Source organism: Pyxicephalus adspersus, chromosome 7 (genome assembly GCF_032062135.1).
Source record: "Pyxicephalus adspersus chromosome 7, UCB_Pads_2.0, whole genome shotgun sequence".
NCBI lineage: Eukaryota > Metazoa > Chordata > Amphibia > Anura > Pyxicephalidae > Pyxicephalus > Pyxicephalus adspersus.
The window spans coordinates 60,093,378-60,118,219 of record NC_092864.1 but is presented as its reverse complement, the minus strand read 5'-3'; the positions used below and the strand labels follow the sequence as shown (position 1 = coordinate 60,118,219).

The following is a 24,842-nucleotide window of genomic DNA, read 5'->3' as shown; positions in this document are numbered from 1 at the left end:
TCCTGTCTATCACACCTTGTTCAATAAGAGTTCCTCAGTAGATAGGGTGCAGCCACAAAACTCACAGCTCTCTATATGCTACATTCTGAAATGGTTTCAAACGTTTAAATCTGATTGGAGTTCCTTAGTATTGAAATTTTGTAAAATCAATGAGACAACAAGTATATTGCAATGGATGTGTTTGGGCAATCACTGGCATCACAAACAGTAAAATAAGAGTGGTTCCCGCATCAGCAGATATCTAGAAAAGTGCAGACCATGCACCAGTGCATTTTAGAAAATCCCTGGATGAAAAAGTTAAGTATGGAAAATGCATGCTGATATCTCTGCACTTTAAGGTTTAAATTGCAATGTTTTGTAGAAAATATTTTTAGGTATTCAGATATTTCCTTCAGAGATGTCAGCGTAATAACATTCTGGAATATTTACTATTTCCTTGTAGAGTCTCTGTTCAATCGAAGAGTGGAAGAGAAATCAAAGGATCTGCCCTTCACACCTTTGGGGTGGCACCATAATACCCTGGATCAGCTGAGAGAAGAAAATGGTGAAAAACAAGCAATGGAGAGGCTTTTGTAAGAATATTTCTATCTTGATATTTGATAATAGGAAGCCTGTCATGAGGTAGTATTTTCAGAAATGTAATTTCCATATAATTAGAATTGTCTGGCTGTCATGCTTCTGGGTTGCTGACCCATCTCCTGCTGAACAGTTGTTCTAGTGCCTTAGAAACTATTTAGGCCCAAAAAGTACATTTATATAAAACAGGGTAAACAATAGCAACCTACATTTTTGTAAACAGGTTAATTAAGTGTGAGTAAGCAGTCATACATTTACTACTCATAGGGAAAGATGTAAAAAATCACTGATAGTCATGTGACCTCTGAATTCTTCCTTTTTTTTTTTTTTGCTGCACCAAGGAGTCAGCAAAGTGTTAATGTGCAATGGTCCCATGTCTTGGGGCGCAGTGACTAAAGCTTAGAAGTACGTCTGCTAGTTAGGAATCAAACTGTTACATAGCTATTAAACCAAAGTTGTGTTTCTTGTTCCACAGGTCTGCCAACCACAGTCACATGATGTCCCTATTACAGCAGCTTCTATATAATGAATCGCTATCTCTTTCTTGGCGTGACATCATAGTACCACTGGTTTGTCAAGTGGTTCAGACTGTCCGACCTGATGTCAAAAATGATGATGACATGGATATCCGCCAATATGTCCACATCAAAAAAGTTAGTGATTACAAATTCTATATAATAAGTGTAAATACTGTAATATTTTCAAATGAAGATACTTTTAGGTATTTGGAAGTTCATGTAAGCGTTTGTAAAGGTTGTTTTTTTATATACTTTATATTATCCATCCCTGAAATTTCACATAGCCTGTTTTACTTTTAGTAATATTTGTAGTAGTATTTTACTTCATTATGAAAGCTGATCTATAAGAGTGATTTATAAAACTGTTTCTAAAAACTGTTACATTTCCTTTTTTTTTTACTCCTGAGTGTTATTGGCACTCGGGCCTCCAATATATTTTTTTTTTCTGGTTATCATAAAAACATCTCTGCATGTTGCCCATATCAATAAATAGGATTCTTCCCTTTTCTTTGTGCATTGTACAAGAATAAATAGAAGAATCTGTTTGCTTTGGGCAAAACAAAACATTTAGAAAATAAAAGCTTTAATAATTTGCTGGTAGAACAATGATGTAAAGCCTATGGGCTATTTATCAAGTAGCTGGTTAGTTTATTTCTGAAATTTGAAAAAAAACCTTGCAGAGAAGGAGCTGTTGTGGAATAGACCCGTGACAAACCCCACCAGTTTAAAGGAACTTTGTAAATATAGTGGAAACAAGCTAAGAGAACTGTGTTGTTCATCTGTATTAGCAATATTAATAGAAATTGAATTCCAGATGTTCATTTAACGTTTAGTGGTATGGTCCATTTCCTATAAAAAAATTTTTTATAAAATCTCTACCAAAAAAGATTGTCCCAGATTATCAATTGATGTAGCAATAGCAACAGCTAGCATGTTGGTTTCCAGCCTTAACCTTCTGGGCGTTTCACTGATGTCTAGATTTCTGTACCAAAAGCGGTACACTGTTTTTCATGAAATTTTTTTTTTAAATTGTAGACCTGTAACTTACAGAAATATGTCCAAACAGGGTTCTAGTAGATATCATGAATATAAAAAATGTTTGAAACACACAGAATCATGTAAAAAAAAAAAAAAAATTACTTTTAATAAAATAAATAAAAAACACAAAAATCAGCTTAAACAAGAATACATAAATAAATCAAAAATACTGAAAATGCAATAATTCGGTATACTGTATAGTAATATATTTTTCTAAAACACCTCCCTAGTGTAGTAAATTTTAAAACAGAGTCCAACGTCACATACCTATAGACAAACCCACACAAATATATTTTGTATTTTGTATTGGATTGGATACAGGACTTTGTATTGAATCCAATACAAAATATTTGAATTTCCCGCTACGACCCCCATCGACGGGCGCATGCACGGACATCATCAGGAATCGCCGAGGGACGCGTACATGAATGCCGGGTATTCTTTCCAAACTTCTGTACTTTTTTGCATGGAAATTTATTTTAGATTGTAAGCTTTAATTCACCGAATTACTCAATAATTACTTATAATTCACCGAATTACCGCATAACTCACCAAAATATGTCCAAAATTTTATAAATTAAATAATAATTTTTTTTTTATAAAACAAAAAAAAAAAATCTTAAAAAAAATAAAAATAATGTAATGTAATTGTACAGTAGCTTATATAATAAGTAAGTATTTTTTTAGAGATCGACGCTGGAGAACGACGCTGGAACAACAGAACAGAACAGATGATCACAGCGGGACCAGGTAAGTGATGGCATTTAACCACCTGAGAAAAGTTCAGGTTTAACACTTTTTGCAAGTGTTTTAACCCCGAACCAAGGTCGGGTTTAACGGCCAGGTGGTTAATACCAACAAGGCACTGTTTTAAGAGAGAGAGCTAAAAAAAAAATGTTGGCCTCCAACCACCACCACCAGTCTTTGACAGCACAGAGTTAGGACGTGGTGTAACTCAACTTTTTTTTTTTTTTTATAGGCTATTTTTTATCTTAAAAGTTTTGTCTGGAGTTTGTCTTTAGGTCGGGGGGGACTATTCCTATAATTCTAGCTTTATATCTGCAAAGTACTATAGTAAGCATACATTATAAGTTTTTATTGGAATAAAGAAAAAATGAATACAAGCTCTAGAGACAGATTTATTGTTTAATGTATGCATAATGCAGTAAACCTTATATTCCACCATGCATAATGTCTTTCCATTGTGCCAGCTGACAAGTTGAATATACATCCAAGTTTAAATTGTATTGTTTACTTTGCGCTCTTTGTAATATGTTTCTGTTTGTAATATTTGTAGATTCCAGGGGGAAAGAAGTCTGATTCCATGGTGGTAAATGGATTTGTTTGCACCAAAAATATTGCACATAAAAAGGTAACAGTTTTTTTGGTTAGTAGTATAATTCTATGCTAACACTTAACCAGTACTGACTGTTGTGTTTTGTTGCAGATGAATGCCAGTATTAAAAGCCCCAAAATTTTGCTTCTGAAATGCTCCATTGAGTATTTATATAGGGAGGAGACAAAATTTACCTGCATTGATCCCATTGTTCTTCAGGTTAGTTACTCAGAATCTTACCTTTTGTATGTGCACCATATACAAAAAGTGTCATGATGTTTTTTTTTACATACCCAATATCAGATATTGCTTTACTAGTGTGGGTGAGGTGCAGATGATGGTAGTATTATTAGTCCTAGTTTTAAAAAAACACTTTTTTATGATATACAATGTTTTCAGCCTTGCAGTTATCTGTTTAAATACTTTCATACTTCAAAACTTTGAATAGGTTCATAATTTTTTGATAAACTAATTTTATTTGAAAAGGTACTTTGTTCCAAGGAAGGTGGTGGGTGGCTTTGTGGTTATTTTTCTTTTTAAGCCTCTGCTTTCATGGTCCCTCTAAAACTTTCACATTTTGTCAATTGCTGTACCAAACCCATCATTTTCCTGGTTTGTTCGTTTAAGGCATTTGCTGTTATAAAAGAATGATTTCTGTTTTTTTCTTTAGGAAAGGGAATTTTTAAAGAATTACGTCCAGAGAATAGTTGATGTACGGCCAACTCTGGTTTTGGTGGAGAAGACTGTGTCTAGAATAGCTCAAGATTTGCTGTTGGAACATGGAATAACCTTGGTTATTAATGTAAAACCGGTATGTACAGTGAATGCAAATCCACATTTATTCATCTGTATTGTCTTCAGGTTTATAGGTGTCACGCTGATACTCAATCAGTCATTGACGTTAGTAGATTAAAACAAATGACTTTATTTTTTATGAATGTGTAAAGTTATTTTTTTCTTATAATGCCAAATCTATTGTTTGCACTGTAATGAACATTTTTTTTCTTTCAAATACCTTGTATTCAAAGTCTTTCACAATTATGTTTATTATTCATGTTTAATAGTTTATTATTAGTAAATGGATTTATTATGTGGAATTTTGAAACCTAACACTAGATGGCTTTACAGCACAATTATTTCATATTGCATATTGAAGAAAAATGTGATACAAAGAAAATAGATCAATACAAATCGAAACATGATTAATGAATATAGAAGATTTAGAACAATTAGAACTAATATTACTCATGGATCCCAAGAAAAATCAAAATTATATAAAATAAATACAAAATGGAAAGAAATGAAAGAAAATGCTTCCTTTGGTCAATAATTATGTTTAAATACATAGTGTGCTATGTCCTGCATTTGAGTCCTAGCATCTCATTTACTCCTTCTGTACTCCTTCTCCTGTGTTGGTATGTATCTTGGATTTAGGCTGCTCTTGGGCAGGGACAGATACATATGGTATACTATGCTGTTTAATATGCAGCCACCAAGTACATTGGACAGAAATAAATAACAATCTAATGCATCTCGAGGGTCCTAGTAGCAATCAGATCATATAAAGGTTTAAATGGGAAAAAAAACAACATACATCACGCAATTTATGTTAAAGGGGATTACTGATGCTCCAGTATACATTTCCCAGATTTCCAGCACAGATTAAATGTTTGTGGTTATTTCACTGATAGACCCATGTCCAGTGAGTACAAAGCTTCACTGTACCAGACTGCACATCAGTGGAGTGAAGTGGTCATGTACCCTGTTATTACTTTTGCACAGATAGTAGACAGAGTAGGATTGGAAGATAAGTTTTTGCTTGGCTAAATATTAGTCTTGATTCTACTGCAGTTTCCAGGGGAGTTTAGAGAAGTACACAATATCAAGCTGTGATATTCATATCTTTAATGTATTAATGTAAAAATGTCAACAAAGTTGAAAAGGAAAGCATGCACAAATGAAAACCATGGACACATCACCATGCAGGTATACCTAAGTCAATAATCCTATTGTCCTACTTTAAGCAAATAACAATAATGTTCACAATTGTTTGTTACTTGGCTTCAAAGCAGGGACTTTGGTTCCAAATGTTTGCTTGGTCAGCACACAGCCGTCTCTGCTTCTCCTCTCTTCTGTCATCTTCCCTGTGTATCTTCTTTGTCTCTGGGTATGTCCATTTTGGTCTGAGTGTCTCCATTGTCCTAGCAGTTTTACCCAGCCTCCACTTCCTGCTACACCTTGAAAATTGTGAGTTATTAGCGTAATAAGCGGTCAGTCTGCATTGCAGACGAAAGTGAAAACTGGAGACTTTTAACTGTCTGCAGACGAAAGTGAAAACTGGAGACTTTTAACTGTCTATTACTGTTTGAAAAGCATGATTACAAATGTCTACAATCTCAAAAACAACTACTGCATATCTGATTTATTCTTTATTTAATAGTCTATATACATAACCAGTGTCTTGAAGGTAAAGGAAAATGTAGAAATGCTGGAATACTGCAAGAAAACACACTTACTATATATGTAATAGCTGTCTACTATAACTTACAAGATGTGTTTTTTACTTTTTGCATTTTTTAGCAAGTTTTAGACCGTGTGAGTCGAATGACACAGGGAGACTTGGTGATGTCCATGGATCAGTTGTTAACAAAACCACGGCTTGGCACTTGTCACAAGTTTTATATGCAAGTGTTTCCTTTACCTAACAGTAAGTGTGTGTGTTTTTTTTCATAGTTTTATATAAAGAAAACTTCAATAACTAGGTGTTTAATGTTTTTTTTTTTTTTTTTTTAAATCGCTGCTGAAATGAATACTGCTAGTCCCAAAACTTCCTTAATGTTAAGAAAGCTCTAACATATTATTGTGATGTAAATGTAAGCGACTCAGGAAGTTAAGCGACTCATTCAGGAAGTTAGTTGCGCGCATGAACTTCAAAGGGAGAAGGATTTGTTTATTTTTTTTTAACAGTCACAATATGTTGTTTTCCTCATTTAATAGATACTTTTTTTTCAAGCGTACTGGCTTGGTAATGTTTCCTGGGGTGATGTGAAGGCAGTTTTTGCATCACTGAAGATACAGGTGTTTCAGGCAACTATGCATTAGCAGCTAAGGAGGCATTGTTATTTACAAACCATGTTTAGTTGGATCTTTTACTAGGGAAACCGTGGTGGAAGTAGTAAATAGCAGCTCTCATTCTGTTGTTGAGGCATACTGGGTGGGAAGCTCAGCTTGAGTTCCTATGAAGTCAGCAAACAGGGTATGCAGGATTCACTTTTCCAGTTATTACCAAATGAGGTTTATTTATATATATTTTTTTCAGGATATGTTTACTATAAAGGGTGATGGAACAAAAAATGACCAAATACCCATTTTAGCCTCCTTAAAGTGGAACTATACTCCTATATATACTAACCTTTAACGAAGTGACACAAGCTCTTAATGGCACCAACATTTGTCTAGTTTTCTTCAAGGGTAGAGACTTCCAGCCATCTTGATTGACTTCATTTATCTCCATGTATGTCAAAAAGCCTTAGTGAGCCACAAATGTAAAGCACATTGTAAATTCTAATCAGACAGGTGGAGTCCGATGTCCGAGGGAAGTCACTGTTTGTCTCTTCTGCAATAAGCCTGTCCAGTTTTAAATTTGAAAGTAAATTTCCAAATCAAACAGTACTGTATACTTTTCATGTTTGTAAATGCTCATGTTAAATGTTTTTGACTGTTCAATGTGTGACCGTTTTTACTTCATAGCATCTGTACAAGCTGCATTCAGTAATGATGGGTAAACATGATTTTGAATATAGTCCAGCTTGGTTTTTGTTGCTGCATGTGCGCTCACCCTTTGGATTTATGGATGAAAAACAAACCACATTTTATTACTGAAGTCCTATTTGTCTGGGAACAATGTTGCTGTTTGTATATGTTTCATGTTTCTGAGAGGGGGACAGGGTTACAATGAAGGATCCACCAATACCTAGTGCCCTACTTAAAGATCTGATAGCTGCAGTAGAATTGGTCCAGATCTCCCTATCATGGTGTTACACTTTGAGCAACTTCATAGATAGCTGGATTCTTCCAATATTCTTCCAGATGAACCTGGTATTTTAAAAGGAATTATAATACAACTGAACAATAAAGCCATAGTTCTAGGATTCTTTCCACTAAAAAATGGTTTTATTGCTAATACAACATTATTATGAACCAGTGCACATTGTTTATTAACATATCAATTTGTTTGCTTGCAGATGAATCCAAAACACTAATGTTTTTTGAAGGATGTCCACAACACTTGGGCTGCACAATTAAGCTACGTGGAGCCTCTCAATATGAGCTGGCACGTGTCAAGGATATAATAGTCTTCATGGTTTATGCGGCGTACCATTCGCAGTTGGAGATTTCCTTTTTAATGGACGAGTTTGCTATGCCACCAACACTTCCTAAAAGCAGCTCTTTCAGATCCCTTATTGAAGGTCATGAAGGAGATGGAAGTCAGAAAGATCTGTTCAATGGAGAAGATTGCAGTGCAATTAATTGGGAATCAGACCGATTCTCTGAGCGATTATATGCAATATCAGGATCCCAGTCTTCTGATGATGGTGAATTGTTAGAGCAAAGATCATTTTTTGAGGAAAACGGAGAACTGGAGAGTAAAAGTTTTGAGACGTCTTCCATGTTACAACAAAACTCATCCAGAGTAATGTCATCTTCATCACTTTTGTCTTCTGTCTCGATTGAACCTGAGCTTTTCACACAGATGTGTCATATGCCTGGTATTTCTAATGACGATGAGATAGAACTTCATGTGGAAGGACTAGAGGAACCCAAAAGTCAGCATCAGGCCTTCAGAGATCCTTTACAAGATGACTCCGGAATGTACATAACGGAGGAGGTTGCATCCACAGATGACAGGCTTAAGGCACATTCTATAGCTTTTAAGCAGGAACTGAAAGATGTTATTTTGTGTATTTCTCCCATTATTTCTTTCAAGGAACCTTTTTTATTAACAGAAAAGGGCATGCATTGTCCCACCAGAGATTATTTTCCAGACCAGGTGTACATGTCTCCTTTACTAAATAAAGAGATGAAAGAATTGGAAAGCAGAAGGAAAAAACAGTTGTTACGTGAACTGTCATCTTTACAGGGCATGAATGGAAATATCCAGGGAAAATCTATAGAAGTGTTACCCTCCCATGAGCTGTTAAGCACAAAAATTTCAGAGCACTTAGGATGTAGTCAAAACCTTGCTAAAATTCTAGCAGACTATCGAGCTAGAGGAGGTAGATTGAGGCAGAAGGACGTGGACCCATTTGTACAAAATACAGATACAGCCAATGGATTAAATAAAACTGAATCCAACCATAATTCAGAGGAAGATAAAGCACTGAATCAAAATGAATTGACCTGGAACTCAAAGGTAAACATCTATATTGTGTTAAATTGTATTTTTCTAAATTGTCAGTTCTTATTTTCATGTTTGTATTATTTAGGTATTTATTTTTAGCTTGTGACCTACTGGTGTAAGCAGGTATAGAAACTTTGTCCAAATCTTATAATATATTATCAGTTCTAAACTGGGGTATGCAAGGTGCACTATAGGCCTGTATTAAAATGTCTTACCTTCATGCACTTGATTCATATTTTAAACCACAGATGTCTACATCATGTTTATATTGGTAATACAAGCATAAGGCTTTACCCAACGCTTAGGCTCTGTACACACGTCAGATGTATCTGGTGTGTGCTCGGCATTCGTCTTCCTGACGGATCCATGGGGGAGAGAGCACAGTGGGTTGTCGCTTCGTCACTCTCCCCCTCTCCTCTTCTTAGAGTAGAACGGCGCTCGTTCATGCATCTTTCAGTCTTTTGTCATTGGAAAGGATCGCAAAAGATTCTTTCCAATGACAAATATTGCACGTGTGTATGCAGACTGACACCTGTATATAAAAGCTTGCCTATATAGTGATAACATTGTTATTAAAGAGGAAGTAAACTCAAAAGTCACCCAAAAGGTATGCTTTAATTAAGGTGACAAAGTAATTACTCATTGTTTTTTGGTAATTTCAGATTTCTAATAAAATAATGACTCGTTCTGCCACCTCAAAAGTGCACAGCTGTCAAAATAGAAAATGCTATCTGTATAAACAAAAAAATATGAACTAATATAGAGTGAATTGACAGGATAATAATTTATAAATATATAGCAATAAGTATATTTCTAAAGCAGTGACTCTACATTGAAACATTCACTAGTGGAGAATCTTCCAGATCTATGTGTTTGAATAACAGTAACTTTTCTCCAGGAATGTTTCACTGCTTTTTATGAATAGACCGATAAAATTATGTTTAGGTACAAACCATGGCAAAGACAAAAGGTATGACCCCCACACAATCACAGTTTTCACATTTTCTTGGTATTCGGCACTAAAAAAGCAACAAAAAATATCAAAATGGAAAAAATAGAAATAGTAAAAAAAAAAAATAGCTGGAAAATAACAACTAAGGGGTGAAGGTAAGTGAGAAGGGCTGAAAAAAGTTTGGTAAGGGCTAATAAAGCCACTTTTGTGACATTTACAAGCTTTTTTTGTTTGCTTGGATACCTTTTTTTAAATAAAAAACCAGGTTTAGAGTTCTGCCTCAATTCTAGCTGTTGGCACTATTGGCAAGCTTAGTAAACCCTAGCTAACCCCAAATTGCACTTAAACATTTGGGGGTAAGCATTTTCCCTAAAGGTTAGCTAGGATGGAGTAATCTCTTGCCAGTAGTGCTTGCTAAGTTTAAGTAGACAGACAAACCACCCTATAATAGCAACCACATGCCTCCGTGTGACCCAAGCCTCGGTGAAGTCTCGGGTCATGTGTATATATTTTATTGTAACAGAAAAAACAATAATCTATTTTTCTTGTGTTTTGTATGTAGAAAACAACTACTTGGGCATTCTCCTTATCAGAACATCCTCTGATAATGTTAATGGTCTGTCCAATACTGATTTTCATAACAATTTCACCTTTGCCCCCAACACTTTGCTTATAGTGTTCTGTTCTAATTAATGTCTTCACAATGTTCAAAACAATTACTGTTGCAGAATGTTTAGTCATGTCAGCAGACTTGTTTTTTAATCCAACCAGGGATTATCATAATTATTTTTGGATTGTTGGAATCTTCTATATAGCAAGTTTCTTACAGTAGAAAACATTTTATTTATGTTCTAAAATCTGGAAAGAATAATAAGCTTTATATCGTTTCCTCTTGCCACTTTTATGGGAATGATCTCAGTTACAGTGAATTTTTGTGTAAAAGACTAAATAAATATTTCTAAGTAATGCTTTCATCATATCTTAATATATCCGTCCTCTACCCTTCAGCACTAACTAGGACCATTTTCTAAACATCTAGCGTTCCTGGTTTATCTCTTCAGATCATCAACAATACTGGAATCTATATATAGGCACTACTACTTACACGTTTGGTAATAATCCTTTTTGGCTTCCCCTCCCTTTTGCACCAACCACTTATATACATCATTTCCTTACCCCAGTATCTGCATCAACTAAAACTGTCAAGCAAACCCCCATTCTCAGAACTCTCAACTCAGACTTCACTCCATTGACGAAGTCATACGGCGAAAAGCCTTTGTAAACAGACAACCCTATGCTTTATATTCATATTGAGATGTTATTGAATGATTTTGATAGTATGACATATCAATGTACTGATCTCTAGCTCAGTTGAGCTCTGTATAGCCTAGAATGCTAAATATATTTATTCTATAAACCATTAAAGTTGCCATAAAGAGCATTTTTTTTTCCCTTCTTTATACATGTTACCTTTCAATATATCTCTCCTAATTTTGTGTTTTTTGGTTTGTCCCCAGATTGATTGTCTTAGCACATTAAACCACCAAAGGCTCTGCGTCCTGTTTAGCAGTTCATCGGCTCAGTCTAACAATGCACCGAGCGCCTGTGTCAGCCCATGGTAAGAATATGTGGCCGTACACACACTGTGTGATCTATGAATATTACAAATAAGTGATTCAGTCATTGAATAAAACATCACCTAATGCAACCCACCCAATGTTGCCTGAAAAAATGATCTTTATACAGTAGAACCCCGGTTCTGGAACTCAGATAACCTGAAAATTCAGATAACCAGCACCCTACAGCTCTGCTTTTCCTGGTTGCTCCTGCAGCCCTAGTGGATCTGTGGCATCCAAAAACATATACCAGAGCCCTGCTTGTGCTGTGGGAGCAATCGGGAGCGGACCTGTCAGGAGAGCAGAGCAGTAATTGAGAAAAGGCGAACCCTTATGACGGATCAAGCATCATCAGGGTTTCCCTTTTCCCAGCCATTCAGCACTAGAGGTGAATAGGGACAAGTCTCCCCATTCAAGTCTAGTGCTGAATGTCTGAGAAACCTCAGTTTCAGAGTAACCTTCTTTTAACTAGAAACTACACTTATCCGGAATCGGCCATTCCCCGTTGGTGCCAGGTAACCGAGGTTCTACTGTGTAACCAATCAGTAAATGGATCTGTTTTACAATGCATTGGCAGAAAGGTATTCATTCAAACATGTAGCAATGAACAAAAAAATTCTGACAGTTGACTGATCTGCCAGTGTTGAAAAAAAGATTTGCAAACTCAATCAAATGGAGGGTTTGGGATTCTTATTCATTTTGATCACTGAGTGATTGTACCAATACATTTAGGGCATTTAGTGCCTTTTTTATTTTATTTTATAAAGTGAGAGTTGCTTGCCATTGATACTTTTTTAAATGGATGGTGGCGCATTTTTTTTGCAGGATTGTTACAATGGAGTTTTATGGTAAAAATGACCTGACATTGGGCGTCTTTCTGGAAAGATACTGCTTTAGGTGAGTGTTTTTTTGGTTCTTTAAACACTTGCTTTTTTTATTACTATGTGTATTCACCTTTATTCCCAGTAACAGATGTATGTAGTTTGTACTGCACTAACAGGCAGCTCTTGTCTGTCAAAAATTATGGAGAACTGTGAATTCTGCTCTTGCCAACAGTTTCTATACACTAATAACATGCCAGAGAGAGACAAAGTAACATTTCTGCTTTTGTACCTTCCCTGTTGCCAGTAGTGGTGCCTGTTATAGAAACCTAACAATTTTAAATGAAATCTAGCCCCTTGTTAACCCTTAGTTTACCCTAATCGGCTCTAAATAATTCTTTCCCTCTACCCAGTATTAATATTTTATGTGTTTATGCTATATTTATATTTAACTATATTTTTAAACACTTAATATTTCCTTATTTTGTTGTTTTTATTCATTTATTATTTTTTTTTTATATGCAGTTGGTGAAAACACACACCATTTTTCTATTAATGTCTTTAGAGATCATATTTAATGGATTTGTTTGTTTAGGTACTTGATTTTCTAAAGCTCGGTATTTTTTGTTGTTTATGTAAGTACAAATGTATAAAAATAAGACATAAGGTGAAATGAGTTTCAGAGCTGACAATTCTACCACATAAGGATTTGATTGTGAAAGGGTTGTAAAGCATTATCCTTATTCTCAAAAAAAGGAAAGATGGTCTTGAACTCATAATAGTAAGATATATCTTTTTATTGTCTATAGACTGTCTCTTCCTTCCTTTATTGACTTCTGTATGCTCACTTCATGTGTGCACAATGAAAATTTAATTCCAAATTAATGCCATTAAGGGGAATGCCTGCATGATTTCCCAGTATGCACCAAAGGTTTTACAGTCAAAAAAATCAAAAGAACTCATGAGCCCTTACCCTATATTAAATATATGCTTATACAATAGAGAGAAAAACCAAAGCAGAATTTTCTGTGATGGCCTTCACTAGTAATATGATTGATATATTTCTTGCAATAATATAGGGGAGTGTTTCCCAACCAGGGTCCCTCCAGATATTGATAGGGGTTTCTTGATTCATGAGCAATGTATCCCTCTCAGGTCAGTTTAACTGACACCAATGATTTTTTTGTTGTTGTTGTTGCTGTAAGGGTGCCACTTATTGAATGACAACAATGTAAGAGGCATTCTTCCCACTGACCACCACACTAATGTACTGTGAGCTGTGGCTATAGTAATTATTGAAGGGGGTCTATGATAACCTGAAAGTTATTTCAAGGGTTCCCGCATGTGAGAACCACTGAACCACTAAAATTTACCTGTATCCTTTAAATTCTGGTTAGCAGTATAAGACTCAGTTTGATAGCAAAAATAAAAATAATGATAAATCCTAAAAAAGATAATATTTTGTTTTGATAACCTTTTATGTCTTTTCTGCAGGCCATCTTATCAGTGTCCCAGTGTGTTCTGTGATACCCCCATGGTGCACCACATAAGGCGCTTTGTCCATGGAAATGGATGTGTACAGATCCTACTTAAAGAACTGGATTCCCCCGTGCCTGGCTACCAACACACCATTCTCACCTACTCATGGTGTAGGATTTGTCAACAGGTACACGAGACCTAAACAAATCTGATGAAACCAATCTATATGAGATTTATCTAATTCTCCTTATTCTTTATTCGCTTTATAATAAATATAAATGTATATTGTAAAAAATATTTGTCCTAATCGCTGTTGTTATCATTTTAAACCCACGGCCCCAAAGTGGCCGTAGTGGAATTCATAGATTGAACAAACTGGTTTAGACATTTTAGGGATGCTATAGCCTTAAACCAAACAAGTATATTTCAAAAAGCTGGTTGAAAAATATAATAATTCCAGTTTTCTGACTTACTTTTGAAAGGTCTTTTCCTAGTCAGTTCGAACCTGGGCCTGCTTCAGTGGGAAGTTTTGAAAATACCAGCACTGCCTAAGTTTACCCTCCTCCATCTCTTTAATGGCCATACTCTATTTTTTTTTTACGTTTTAGCTTGCTTTCCACACCTAAATGTTTTGAAATTGGTCGATTCTAAAAATTCCACTCTTTTTTTTTCCAGATTTTTGTTTGTGGGTCAATGGTTTGTTTTTTTTTTAAATCCTTGTATAATACATAGTGGTTTGCCAAGTAATCGCTCAGATCTGTCCCTGATGGAGCTCACAATCTGGGTGCCATATTTGCTCATTATATTTGCAGGTTCTTCTTTTTTGCTTTTTTTTAGGGGGGGCCGGGGGCTCCTATTTATAGACTGTAGTGTATGGCTGATTTTATCTCCTTGCCTGCTTATTAGTTAGATGTAGTAGAAACCAACTTAGCTTTTTCTGTAGGGACAATTTTTCACTTTTCGACTGTAAAATAGTCAAAAGGTGAAGTTTGCACAAATGTAAGCATTACTTTATGTACTCACTGAATATTCATCAAACTTTTGATCATGACTCTTTGCAGCCTGTTTCAATGGCTTTGATGTTAGCTAATATGTTCCAACTGCTGCAATCACAGCTGAAGGGCTTACCTGTTTACACTTCTACATTTATTCCCCTTTCACCCTTCAAGTCCAACCTACATAATCATCTATTTTTTAAACTTTTCTTGACTCCAAGAGCATTGGATACAATCTTGGCTTTATTGGTTTGTTTTCTATGTAATAAACATAATACTTTTACTATGAAGGGCAGACCTTCATACTTCTCTCTCTATTAGAACAATTATGAAGAACGATCAGTAAACATAAGTGGCTTAATACATCCCTTTCCACGTATCTCTACACAAACCTGTGGAATTATTTTCAATTTGGTATTCAGTGCTACCAATCCACCATTTTATTTTTTCTATAGGCTGTACTAGTCCTAGGCAGTAAATGTGAACACCTTACTGGAAGTGATGTTAACGCATTTAAATCATAAATATTCCTATAAACTATACAGGGGCAGCACAGTGGCTCAGAGGTTAGCACTGTGGCGTTTGCACTGCTAGGTCCCAGGTTCGGATCTCTGCCAGGACACTATCTGGATGGAGTTTGCAGGTTCTCTCTGTGTTTGCCTGGGTTTCCTCTTACATTCCTAAAACATGTAGTTAGTTTAATTGACATCCCCCCAAATTGACCGTAGACTGTATTAATGAATAATATACATAAAGACATTAACATATGACAGTTAGGGACATTAGATTGTGAGCCCCATTGAGGGACAATTAGTGACATGACCATGGACTTTGTAAAGCTCTGCGTAATATGTCTGCGCTATATAAATACTGTGTAATAATAATAATGGCAGATACCATTGGAGGCATTTGTTACTATTATTTAGCTTAATAAATTTTACTCCATGTTTACATATTATTATATTTTTTACTTTCACAAAAGTACTGGGATAAATGTGTCATATTACTATTTCTTAGGTAACACCAGTTGTGCCTTTATCCAATGAATCCTGGTCAATGTCGTTTGCTAAGTATTTGGAGCTCCGGTTTTATGGTAGCCAGTATACTCGCAGAGCCAATGCTGAGCCTTGCGGACACTCCATACACCACAACTACCACCAGTATTTCTCCTATAACCAGATGGTCGCATCATTCAGGTAAGAAACCATTTCATACACTAATGAAAATTTGTGGAACTGGACTAATTTGTATGTAAAACTGTTGTGTTATGGTGAGCAGGGATTAAAGGGATCACAAATCTTTGCCTAATCCAGAAAAACCTTCTTGAAACCAGAAGCTATTCACATGTCTTATTCCATTGCAAATCCCAAAACAAGAAGAGTATTCCTCATTTCAAAACAGTGGGTTGAGCCATGCAAATCATGTTTTTTCTCTTTCATCCAAATATACTGTACATGCACAGCTTTGTAACTTTGTAACTTGTCATGGTGGCGGGGTGTTAAAATAAAACTGTTGGTTGCACTCTTTTCCAGGACATCATTCACTTGTTTGTCACTGTTAGGTCCTGTTATCCCCAACTGAGGTACTATTGCCCCATAAAGATGGTTTACATCTTTAATAAAGGAACATCCAATCCTTGGCCGTCTCTTTAAGACTATTTTTATAGAATGTGGAAAACTCAAAAACACAGCACTTACTGTTTCTTAGATTGACAGTTCCAGATTTTTCATGCACATCACAGGCTGAAGTCTCTTCCCATTCAACAACACCTTGACCACAGGAAACAGCCTTCATGCACAAGCTCAGGTCAAAAACCTTTTGCTCAGCATTTTTAGTATTTTAACATTTTTAACATTTACTGGACACCTACTAGTTCACATTGGGTTCAGTTAAAACATCTATCAACTTTTTTTCACTTTGATCATATTCAGAGTTTATGAAAGTCTGCTTCTAAAAATTGAAGTGCATGTAAACCCCCAAACCTGTAGAAATCTACTGAAATAATTTTTTGTTATACTTTCTGCTGCACTGTTTCAGTTTGCATTGCTACTAGTGATCTCAGAAAACTGTAGAACAGATGTTATGCGTCGTCACCCTTGTATCCTAAAGTAGGGAAGAAAACCCTAATGAAAAAATGGATTGTTCAGTTGTAATATATTTACATGTTTGTTCTTGTTTTTCCCCTCCATTGTTTAGCTTCTCTTCCATTAGACTGCTTGAAGTCTGTGTGCCAATGCCTAAAATATATATCAAACAGCATACTCCTTCAAAAGTTTCCCTCCTACAAGATTTAAAGGACTTCTCTCAGAAGTAAGTACATTTATATTTACAAAAAAATATAGTATCTTCAGTAGCACTGCTTCTGAGTGTCACAGAAGTACAGGTTCAGAAAAATGACTATAAAACAGTTAATGGGACATCTATATAAATTAGATATATATAAATCAGGCTCAGCTTTTGCAGCCACATAAACAGCTCTACAGGTGTTTGTAAATGCCTAAAAAAGGCCATCAGTGCCAGCCTGATACGACCTTGCAGTAAAATACCACAAGTCTGAACGTATTAAAAGTATTAAAAATGCTTTCGTAAAAAGGCTAACTTTTATTTTCTATTTCCAATTTGTACACCAGTAGTCATAGTAACTGCAGTTTCACCTAATACTGTATTTCTGCTTTTTTCCCTTTTGTTTTGGCAGAGTGATGCAGGTGTACTTAGCAGTTGATGATCGGCTCACATCTCTGAAGACAGACACATTTAGCAAGACGCGAGAGGAAAAGATGGAAGATCTGTTTGCAAAGAAAGAGGTAATGAACTTGGAAATAGAAAAATTGTACGTGATTATTGAATCAAATCTCCAGACAATCTTGTATAAGAGGTTTGAATAAAAAATAAGGTATTTGGCCCTTTTTCATTTTTATATCATTTTAAATTTTATAGAGGCACTAGAGTGCTCTGATTTTAAGAAATAAAATGCTATTTTTATTTTTTATGGTTTTATTTTTTTAAGCTGAACTAAACTTTAGAAACAAAACTTTGCAAGCAGGCAGCTCTTTACTGCAGAACAGGTATGTTGCATGTGTCCCTTCTGTGATAAACAAACTTACCACCCTGTTCGCTATATTCTGCTGAATGTAGATTAAACAACGCATATGCACATACATAGTGCTGCAGAGAGCTGGTCAGTTACTTACTTATGTCATCTTGGTTGCTGTGCGTTGTGTCATGCAAATGTGCCCAAAACACAACAGTAGGAATGAGCCTCACCATTCCTTCCACCCTGTCTCAAACTGCTCCAATCCGCTGTTGCAGCAGCCTCTAGGAGTACTCCGTGCATATAGGTCTAAAAACATGTGACCATTCTAGTTCTTTTTAAAGCATGAACATATATTTTTTCATTGAATAGTTCAGGCTGACCTTTTTTAACAAGTATATACTCCCCTTAACATTGAAAAGCTTAAATTTTCAATAGAATCTAAAATCTGTTCCATCAGGTCCTCTGATAGGAATAAAACCATCTGTCAGTGCAATGGTTACATAAGCCCACACGTAGAATTCACACACCTTTACTGTTGTCCAAGGACTTTATAACATGGTTTACAGCTGTTATAGAAATATTATGGTGCCATGGTTTTTTAAACTCATTCCTGTCATCCCTGTCAGCATTTGCTTGTAGCCTTATTAGTTCTTTGAGGCCCCTCAGCACAGGAGGACTTATTATATCTGATGCATCATGACAAATGTGTATTCAGTATATAGCGTGTGTACGGTAAGTGCAAACACTTGTGGGGATGTGTAAAGCAAATATGTTGCTACTTTTAGCACATTAATATTTGTAACACATATAATTACTGTTATAAATAATCAAAAATCTCATATTCCTAGAGCTTCTTATCCAGCTGTCAAGTAGAATGATTTATTAGAGGGTTCCTATTATTTTTTACAAAATCCAAAACATTCCTTTTAGATTGAGATACAGTGGTTAGAGCCTAAAAACAGTGTTTTTTTCCTTTGCTGTGTCCTCATTACAGGGATTCACTCTTTTATTGGTGCTTGAAACCAAATTTTGAGTTATCACCTGAACAGAGGGGAAATCTTTCAATAGGGTATAATCTTTCCTTATGTACTGATGTTTGGTAAAAGCACAAAGTGCAGTAACCCATCACAGCCATTGCTAGGCGGAATATACCTGTCCCTACAGTAAGATTCCTGGATAAGACAGAAATTATTAAATGTCACCGCCTCAGTCCATTACAAAAGCATCTTTTCATATCACCCAGGTTGTTCTGTATTCCCCAGAATCTAATCTGGATTGTGATGTTGCCCTTACCTAGGCGCCATGGGCAAATATGGTGGTATGAAGAGTATTAATCTGCTTGTTTTACTTACAGGTACTCAAGGTACATGTCTACAACAGGTGATTTTTTTCATGGCGAGAGCCCAGACATATTACTGCAAAGTCAGCTTTAATTATTGTGGGTTACCTTTTTTTCTTTGTCGTTTTCTCATGCAAGAACTATTGTAAAGTAAATGTACATCACCTAACTGAAGTGTACACCAAAACTGCTTTTATGTCTGTCCCTTGAGGACGTCATATGCATCTCTAATTTTTTCCTGGAACGTATGTAAAAGAAGGCTGATTCATTCCTTGCAGGGATTGTGTTTAAATTCCTCTGCCGCCTTGTGTTCAGAGACAGAAGCGGATAGTGATTTACCAGAAAACCTTTACTTCCTACATAGGTTCATATATGCATTATGGAACCAGGTTCAAGTATAGTTTTAGCATCCTACTACAGCTATTCTTAGTGTCTGCATGTGTATGAGAAGAGATGAATAAAGGTTATGTGTCACAGCTACCCATACGTTCTTGCTTATGCTTTCTGTTTCAGATGGAGGAGGTTGAGTACCGGAATTGGATTGAGAAACTTCAGGCCAGAATGCTGTCATCAAACCTTGACACTCCTCAGCAGCTTCAGTCTGTCTTTGAATCAATGATAATCAAGAAGCAGTCACTTTGTGAGATGCTGCAAGCCTGGAACAACAGGTTAATGTAGTCAGATTGTTATACAAAAAGCAAGCATTCATTCTTTTCAAGCCAATCCTTTAGATTCATGACATAGCTACAGACAGAGGTTAACACTCTTCATATGCCGATCAATACAACTGTGATCTTTATCTCTCACTGGAGAAAAGCCAGCACAAGAATTCATGCTCTGCATCAAGGAAAAGCCTAATTTTATCCTGCAGTGACAATGTTAAGACCCTCTCTGTAGTGGGGTTAGATAATTATTGAAGCATATTGACTGGTCAACACTACTAAACAAATGGTAATGGGTAAAATGGGGATACACGGCTATACTGATATATACATTAAGTGGATTTTACACACAACCAGCAAAAAAAACAAAACAAAAAACATATGTTAACCTAAAACAAATTAACACCCTATTGCAGCTTAACACTCTTTGGATGTGGTTACTGCAGCTATTTTTTCTGCTTTATTTTCTCTGTGGTCATAACTGTAACACATTTTTAGTGTAAGTATAACAATGCTCATTCACATGATTCTACATGATTTTGCCCCTCTGCTCTTTTCCATAACCTAGAGGGATGGTGTGGTTCTGTAGTCATCAGATATAGCTTAGGAAACCTAGGCTGAGAGCACAGGAAAGTTCACAAGTTTTCTTGGCTGATATTTTTGTGCTTATTAGATAGATATGACAAAATACTTTTACCTGTTTATTTCTAAAGGTACTAAATAGGGGAGGTTTATTCTTTGAATTTACAAACACCTTTTGTAGTGTCAGCCCATAGGTGTGTAAGCGATGACATATTTTACTACTGATAGTTATGTAGTAGTAAACCTCACTTTCTATAGTTTTTTTCAATCTGCAGTTTCTAAAACATTCACAAATATACCAAAGTATAAAGAGCACTTTGCTCAGCACAGCTTACAGTCTAAAGGAGCACTGCAAATAGAACACAAATGTAACCAATGTTTTTTTGTACATATCAATATGTGTCAAAATCCCTGTAGTTATAATCTGAAATCCTTTGTGCATAGATGTTGATGTATTCCATACGAATTCATATCTGGCAGGTTGCAATGCCAAAAATTTGGCAAACTGGTATAAAACTGGTATCAAAATCGTTAATACTGAGTTATTTAATACCAAGTAGGTGAAAGATTCACATACACATAGATGCAGTTTTCCTTAGCTGTTACAAGTCTAACCACACGGTGTCAGTAGAGCTCCTCTCATTAGTCTACTAGGTGTTCAAAGTCACCAAATTGTGATTAGATTGAAATGCATAGATACCATGCCTTATCAGTAGTCTATAATGTTTGCAGTGGTAAAGAGTCACCTGAGTCACTTCTATCATGTGGGGCAGTGTTTAGGGAGCACACAAATGGTAAAACAGCAATGTAGCTTGGGGAAAGCTGATGCAACCAAAAGCTAGATGCACTTAAAGGTATTACAGACTAGCAGAGACAATCATAGAGGCTTGGAAATGTGCTTTTTTCTGTAAAATATAATTTATTGTTCACAGCATAATAGATTTCTTTAGTCCCAGTTAATGAAAAGGAATGAAAATGGATGACGTGTCTAAACGTCATCATCATTCAGCTTAATAATCATAATATCAGCCTCTAAATATGCCACAGGTAATATTTTCAGAGATAAGTTACCATTGTGAGTAGCCTCAGATAGAAGCTGTTATTTGTGACATACCAGTGTTCCTGAGTATAGGTGTAATGAAGCCAGGCTATAAATCTTCATTGAGGGTGATGTCACCGTCGTATAAAGTCAGCAGCCCAAGTACTGGAGCCTCACCCCCTAAGGCTAAGGCTATCTCAGGTTTGTTTGGTACTTGATTCCGTTTTAGGTGTTTTAAATAGGAATACAATACAGCTGAGAGCTGTTAGTCATTTGCAGTCATATCTAAATGCTGAAGACAGTCAAACATATCACAGTTATCTGTAGTTTGTTGCTTTGTCATGAACATTTCAGTCTGCATGTGAAGGTGACAGTGGGCATTAGTTATAATTCTTCACATGTCACACAAGGCAAAGGAGGGAAATGAATGCTAGCAATGATCAATACGGCAACAACTAAATATAGAACAGTTAAGGTGGAAGATGCATTTAGTTGATGAATATGTCTTGGTGTGTGCAGTCCTAATGCAAGTGCTTCTATTGGACCTTCAAAATCCAGAGGTGTGATTGGAATACTAAGTAGCTGGGTTGTTTGTACGGGGCCATGCATTGGTATGATGAGAGTAGAGGAACATTTGACAGCTATTCATTTATCTAGTATAATTCTGTAGATTGCAATATGTGCATACCAGCAACAGGACACTCACTACATTATATGCATGTGTAAGAAAAGGCTGTCAACGCAAATAGAGCTTAGATTTATTAAAAGCGCTACCAGTGGTGTTCTGTATAATCTCTATAGAGAATATTAATAAATTCACATCCCTAAGTTATTTTGCCTTGCTCATGGCTATTTTGATTTGTGGCACTTTTATTTCCAAGTTTTTGCTTTTTTAGGGATTGAAGAAAACAAAGGCTAAACGTTTGGTTGCCGGGGAAAACCGTCAAATTCCAAAAAAAAAAGGTTTAATGCCTAATTTTGTTCTGATTTCTACGATTCAGCCAAATGTATTTTATTTTATTTTCTTGTGCAGCTATATTATCAGTATCCATGACTCTGCTGCTGTTTAGAACCTGGGGACCATCAAACAATCCCTTTGTTGCCTTGGGCTTTTATTCTTTTAAGTTTGTTTTAAGCTATTTATGCCATTTACAAATAAGGGAGTTGTGTTGGCGTATTCCTTTCTGTAGACCAGTATTTTCTCCTTCCGTTATTATCAGTATAGTTGGCAGTACAGTTTGCTTTTAAAACCCTTCCAGCTTTAAAGTCTTGTGTCTTGACTTTGTTTCTTCTGTTTATACAATAGACCTTTTCGGTTACAATGCCCCTTCTCAGGGTGTCCGTCCTCCCACTAAGATTTCACAGGTTTATTGAATAATGCTGGGTTTTGAAGTGAAATGTTTTGTTCAAATGACGTCTCAAGAAACACATTTTTAGGTCGCAGAGAATGCTGGGTCTGGTTCTAAAATGAGCCAATTAAAACAAATAATGTGATTGTGCCATTGCTGACATATTATCATTGGAAGACCTTAAAAGACACCACCAACTTTGCATTTCAGGTAAAGCATAGAGCCAACTCAAATAGCAGATTCTGCTTTGGCGACAAATCTCCAATGACTGCACAACTTACACATTTCACTTCATTCTAGTCAAATTCTGCACGGTTTCCGGGAGAAATTTCAATGGGTAATGGATTGCCAGGCTCAAGGGATTCTGTTGATAATGTAACCAGCAGAGAAATGTCTGTCTCCTATCACCCTAGTCCCTGCTAAAGAACTGTGTCTAAGGACAATGAGTCAGAAACCCTTTATTTTTTTTTCCTGGCAGGTTACAAGATCTTTTTCAGCAAGAAAAGGGACGCAAACGTCCATCAGTTCCTGCTAGCCCTGGAAGAATGAGGCAAGGTGATGATAGTAAGGTAAGATATGTATATTTATCATAATGACCCTTTTTATTCAATCAATTATTTCCATTAAACTGTGTAAATATTTTTTGAATAGTCACTACTAGAATTAATGATATTTTAAAAGGATTAGCAACTAATTGTTTTCTGCTTCATAGCACTCTGCACTGTATATTGAAATGTTGTTTTTGCTTCACTGCATCTTAAATGAATTCCTTATATTGCCAGAAGCACTGTGGTAGCTTGTCAGAAAAGCCAGTTCATAACATTCCTCCTGACCGCCTCTAGTTATTAAATATTGGAGCAGCTCCCTTTGGTAGGAAGTGATAGTCCTATCCTCTAATAATGCCTATTTAAAGTACTTGTTCTTTCCCTGTATCTCCTCCGTTCTGTTCCGCAGGGTGATTTTTGACAGGTACATTTTCCACAGACTGACAGAGTGTTTTTGATGTAAGTGTAGCGGCAGTGCAGGGGTTGCATAGGCAGAATTCCTGTCTTGAATTGATATGGTGATCTATTCTGTAAGAATGATTTCTTCTATTCAAAAATTTTTTCTCATTATGTATTATGCATTACCTGTCACTATATGTTTACTTTTTTGATTATTTTCTGCAAAAGTTTTGCAGACATGATCCTTTCAGTATAGTTTATGCAGCTTGTCCTGATCTGTCACTTTCTTTTGACTGTTTTAGGGGATATGTGAAGCAGCAACATATCTAAGTTATAGAAAAACTGGATGGGTGTTCGCTTTTTAGAAAAGCAGTCTTTATGAAATTCCATCTTATAAATGCTCCTTGTCTAAATAGGAGTTGTACACAAAGGCTTCAGTATGGTGTAACATTTGCACAGCTTTCAGCAAGGTTCAAGTGGCTTTTTCAATCGGCCTATTTATTAACAAGTGTAGGTCAGATAAAAGAATGCCACAATTTTCTCCAATTGCCCTTTTTATGAAGGAGCAATTAGTGATTTACTATTGTACTGTATTAAATAGGTTACTGATTACCACTTTAAAAGTGACAGCATATGCTCGTAGACTTGCATTGGTGCCCCTTTTTATCAAAAAACTCAGTGAATCAATAGAAATACTACATCTGAGAGTGCAAAAATGAGCATCAGGATGTTTGAAACAAATACTAGTGATCTCCATTTTGTGTTATGGCATTTACAATATTAACTTTGTCTGTGTTAGCGATCTTAAAGTGGCAATCAGGTTGGTTAAAGCTTGATAAATCTGTGGATTGTCCTCTTTCAGTACTAAATATGGCAATCTAAACAAAGCAGGGGACCTGATGAAAAGTGGTGATCATTTTAACTAGTTTCCTTTTTTTTTTACATTTAGGGATCAAAAAATACCATTATTTTGTAAATCATGCCATTTTTCTAGTGAACAGGCTGATCCCTGGCATAAATTAAAGAATCGCTATTCTTGAAGGATGTTTATTCAGCTGTTTTTATGTTGCTGCAAGAAAAACAAATCAAAGACAGGACACACAGCTATTTTATTTTTATTTTAAGGAAAGAACATTCTGGTTTTGTATAACATACCTATGG

The 24,842-nt window shown here is 35.8% G+C and overlaps 1 protein-coding gene across 1 annotated transcript in view; it reads left to right on the top strand.

The window, feature by feature from the left end:
* PIKFYVE (phosphoinositide kinase, FYVE-type zinc finger containing) overlaps window positions 1–24,842 on the top strand; it is a gene marked incomplete in the record, with an annotated part of 92,057 nt that overhangs the window by 19,263 nt on the left and 47,952 nt on the right. The window contains 15 exon segments of the mRNA XM_072418652.1: window positions 443–572; window positions 1,052–1,229; window positions 3,430–3,504; window positions 3,580–3,687; window positions 4,139–4,279; window positions 6,049–6,175; window positions 7,713–8,881; window positions 11,339–11,439; window positions 12,263–12,334; window positions 13,753–13,924; window positions 15,750–15,928; window positions 16,929–17,042; window positions 17,428–17,536; window positions 19,619–19,773; window positions 23,216–23,306. Of these exon segments, the coding sequence (XP_072274753.1) occupies window positions 443–572; window positions 1,052–1,229; window positions 3,430–3,504; window positions 3,580–3,687; window positions 4,139–4,279; window positions 6,049–6,175; window positions 7,713–8,881; window positions 11,339–11,439; window positions 12,263–12,334; window positions 13,753–13,924; window positions 15,750–15,928; window positions 16,929–17,042; window positions 17,428–17,536; window positions 19,619–19,773; window positions 23,216–23,306 (2,921 nt within the window).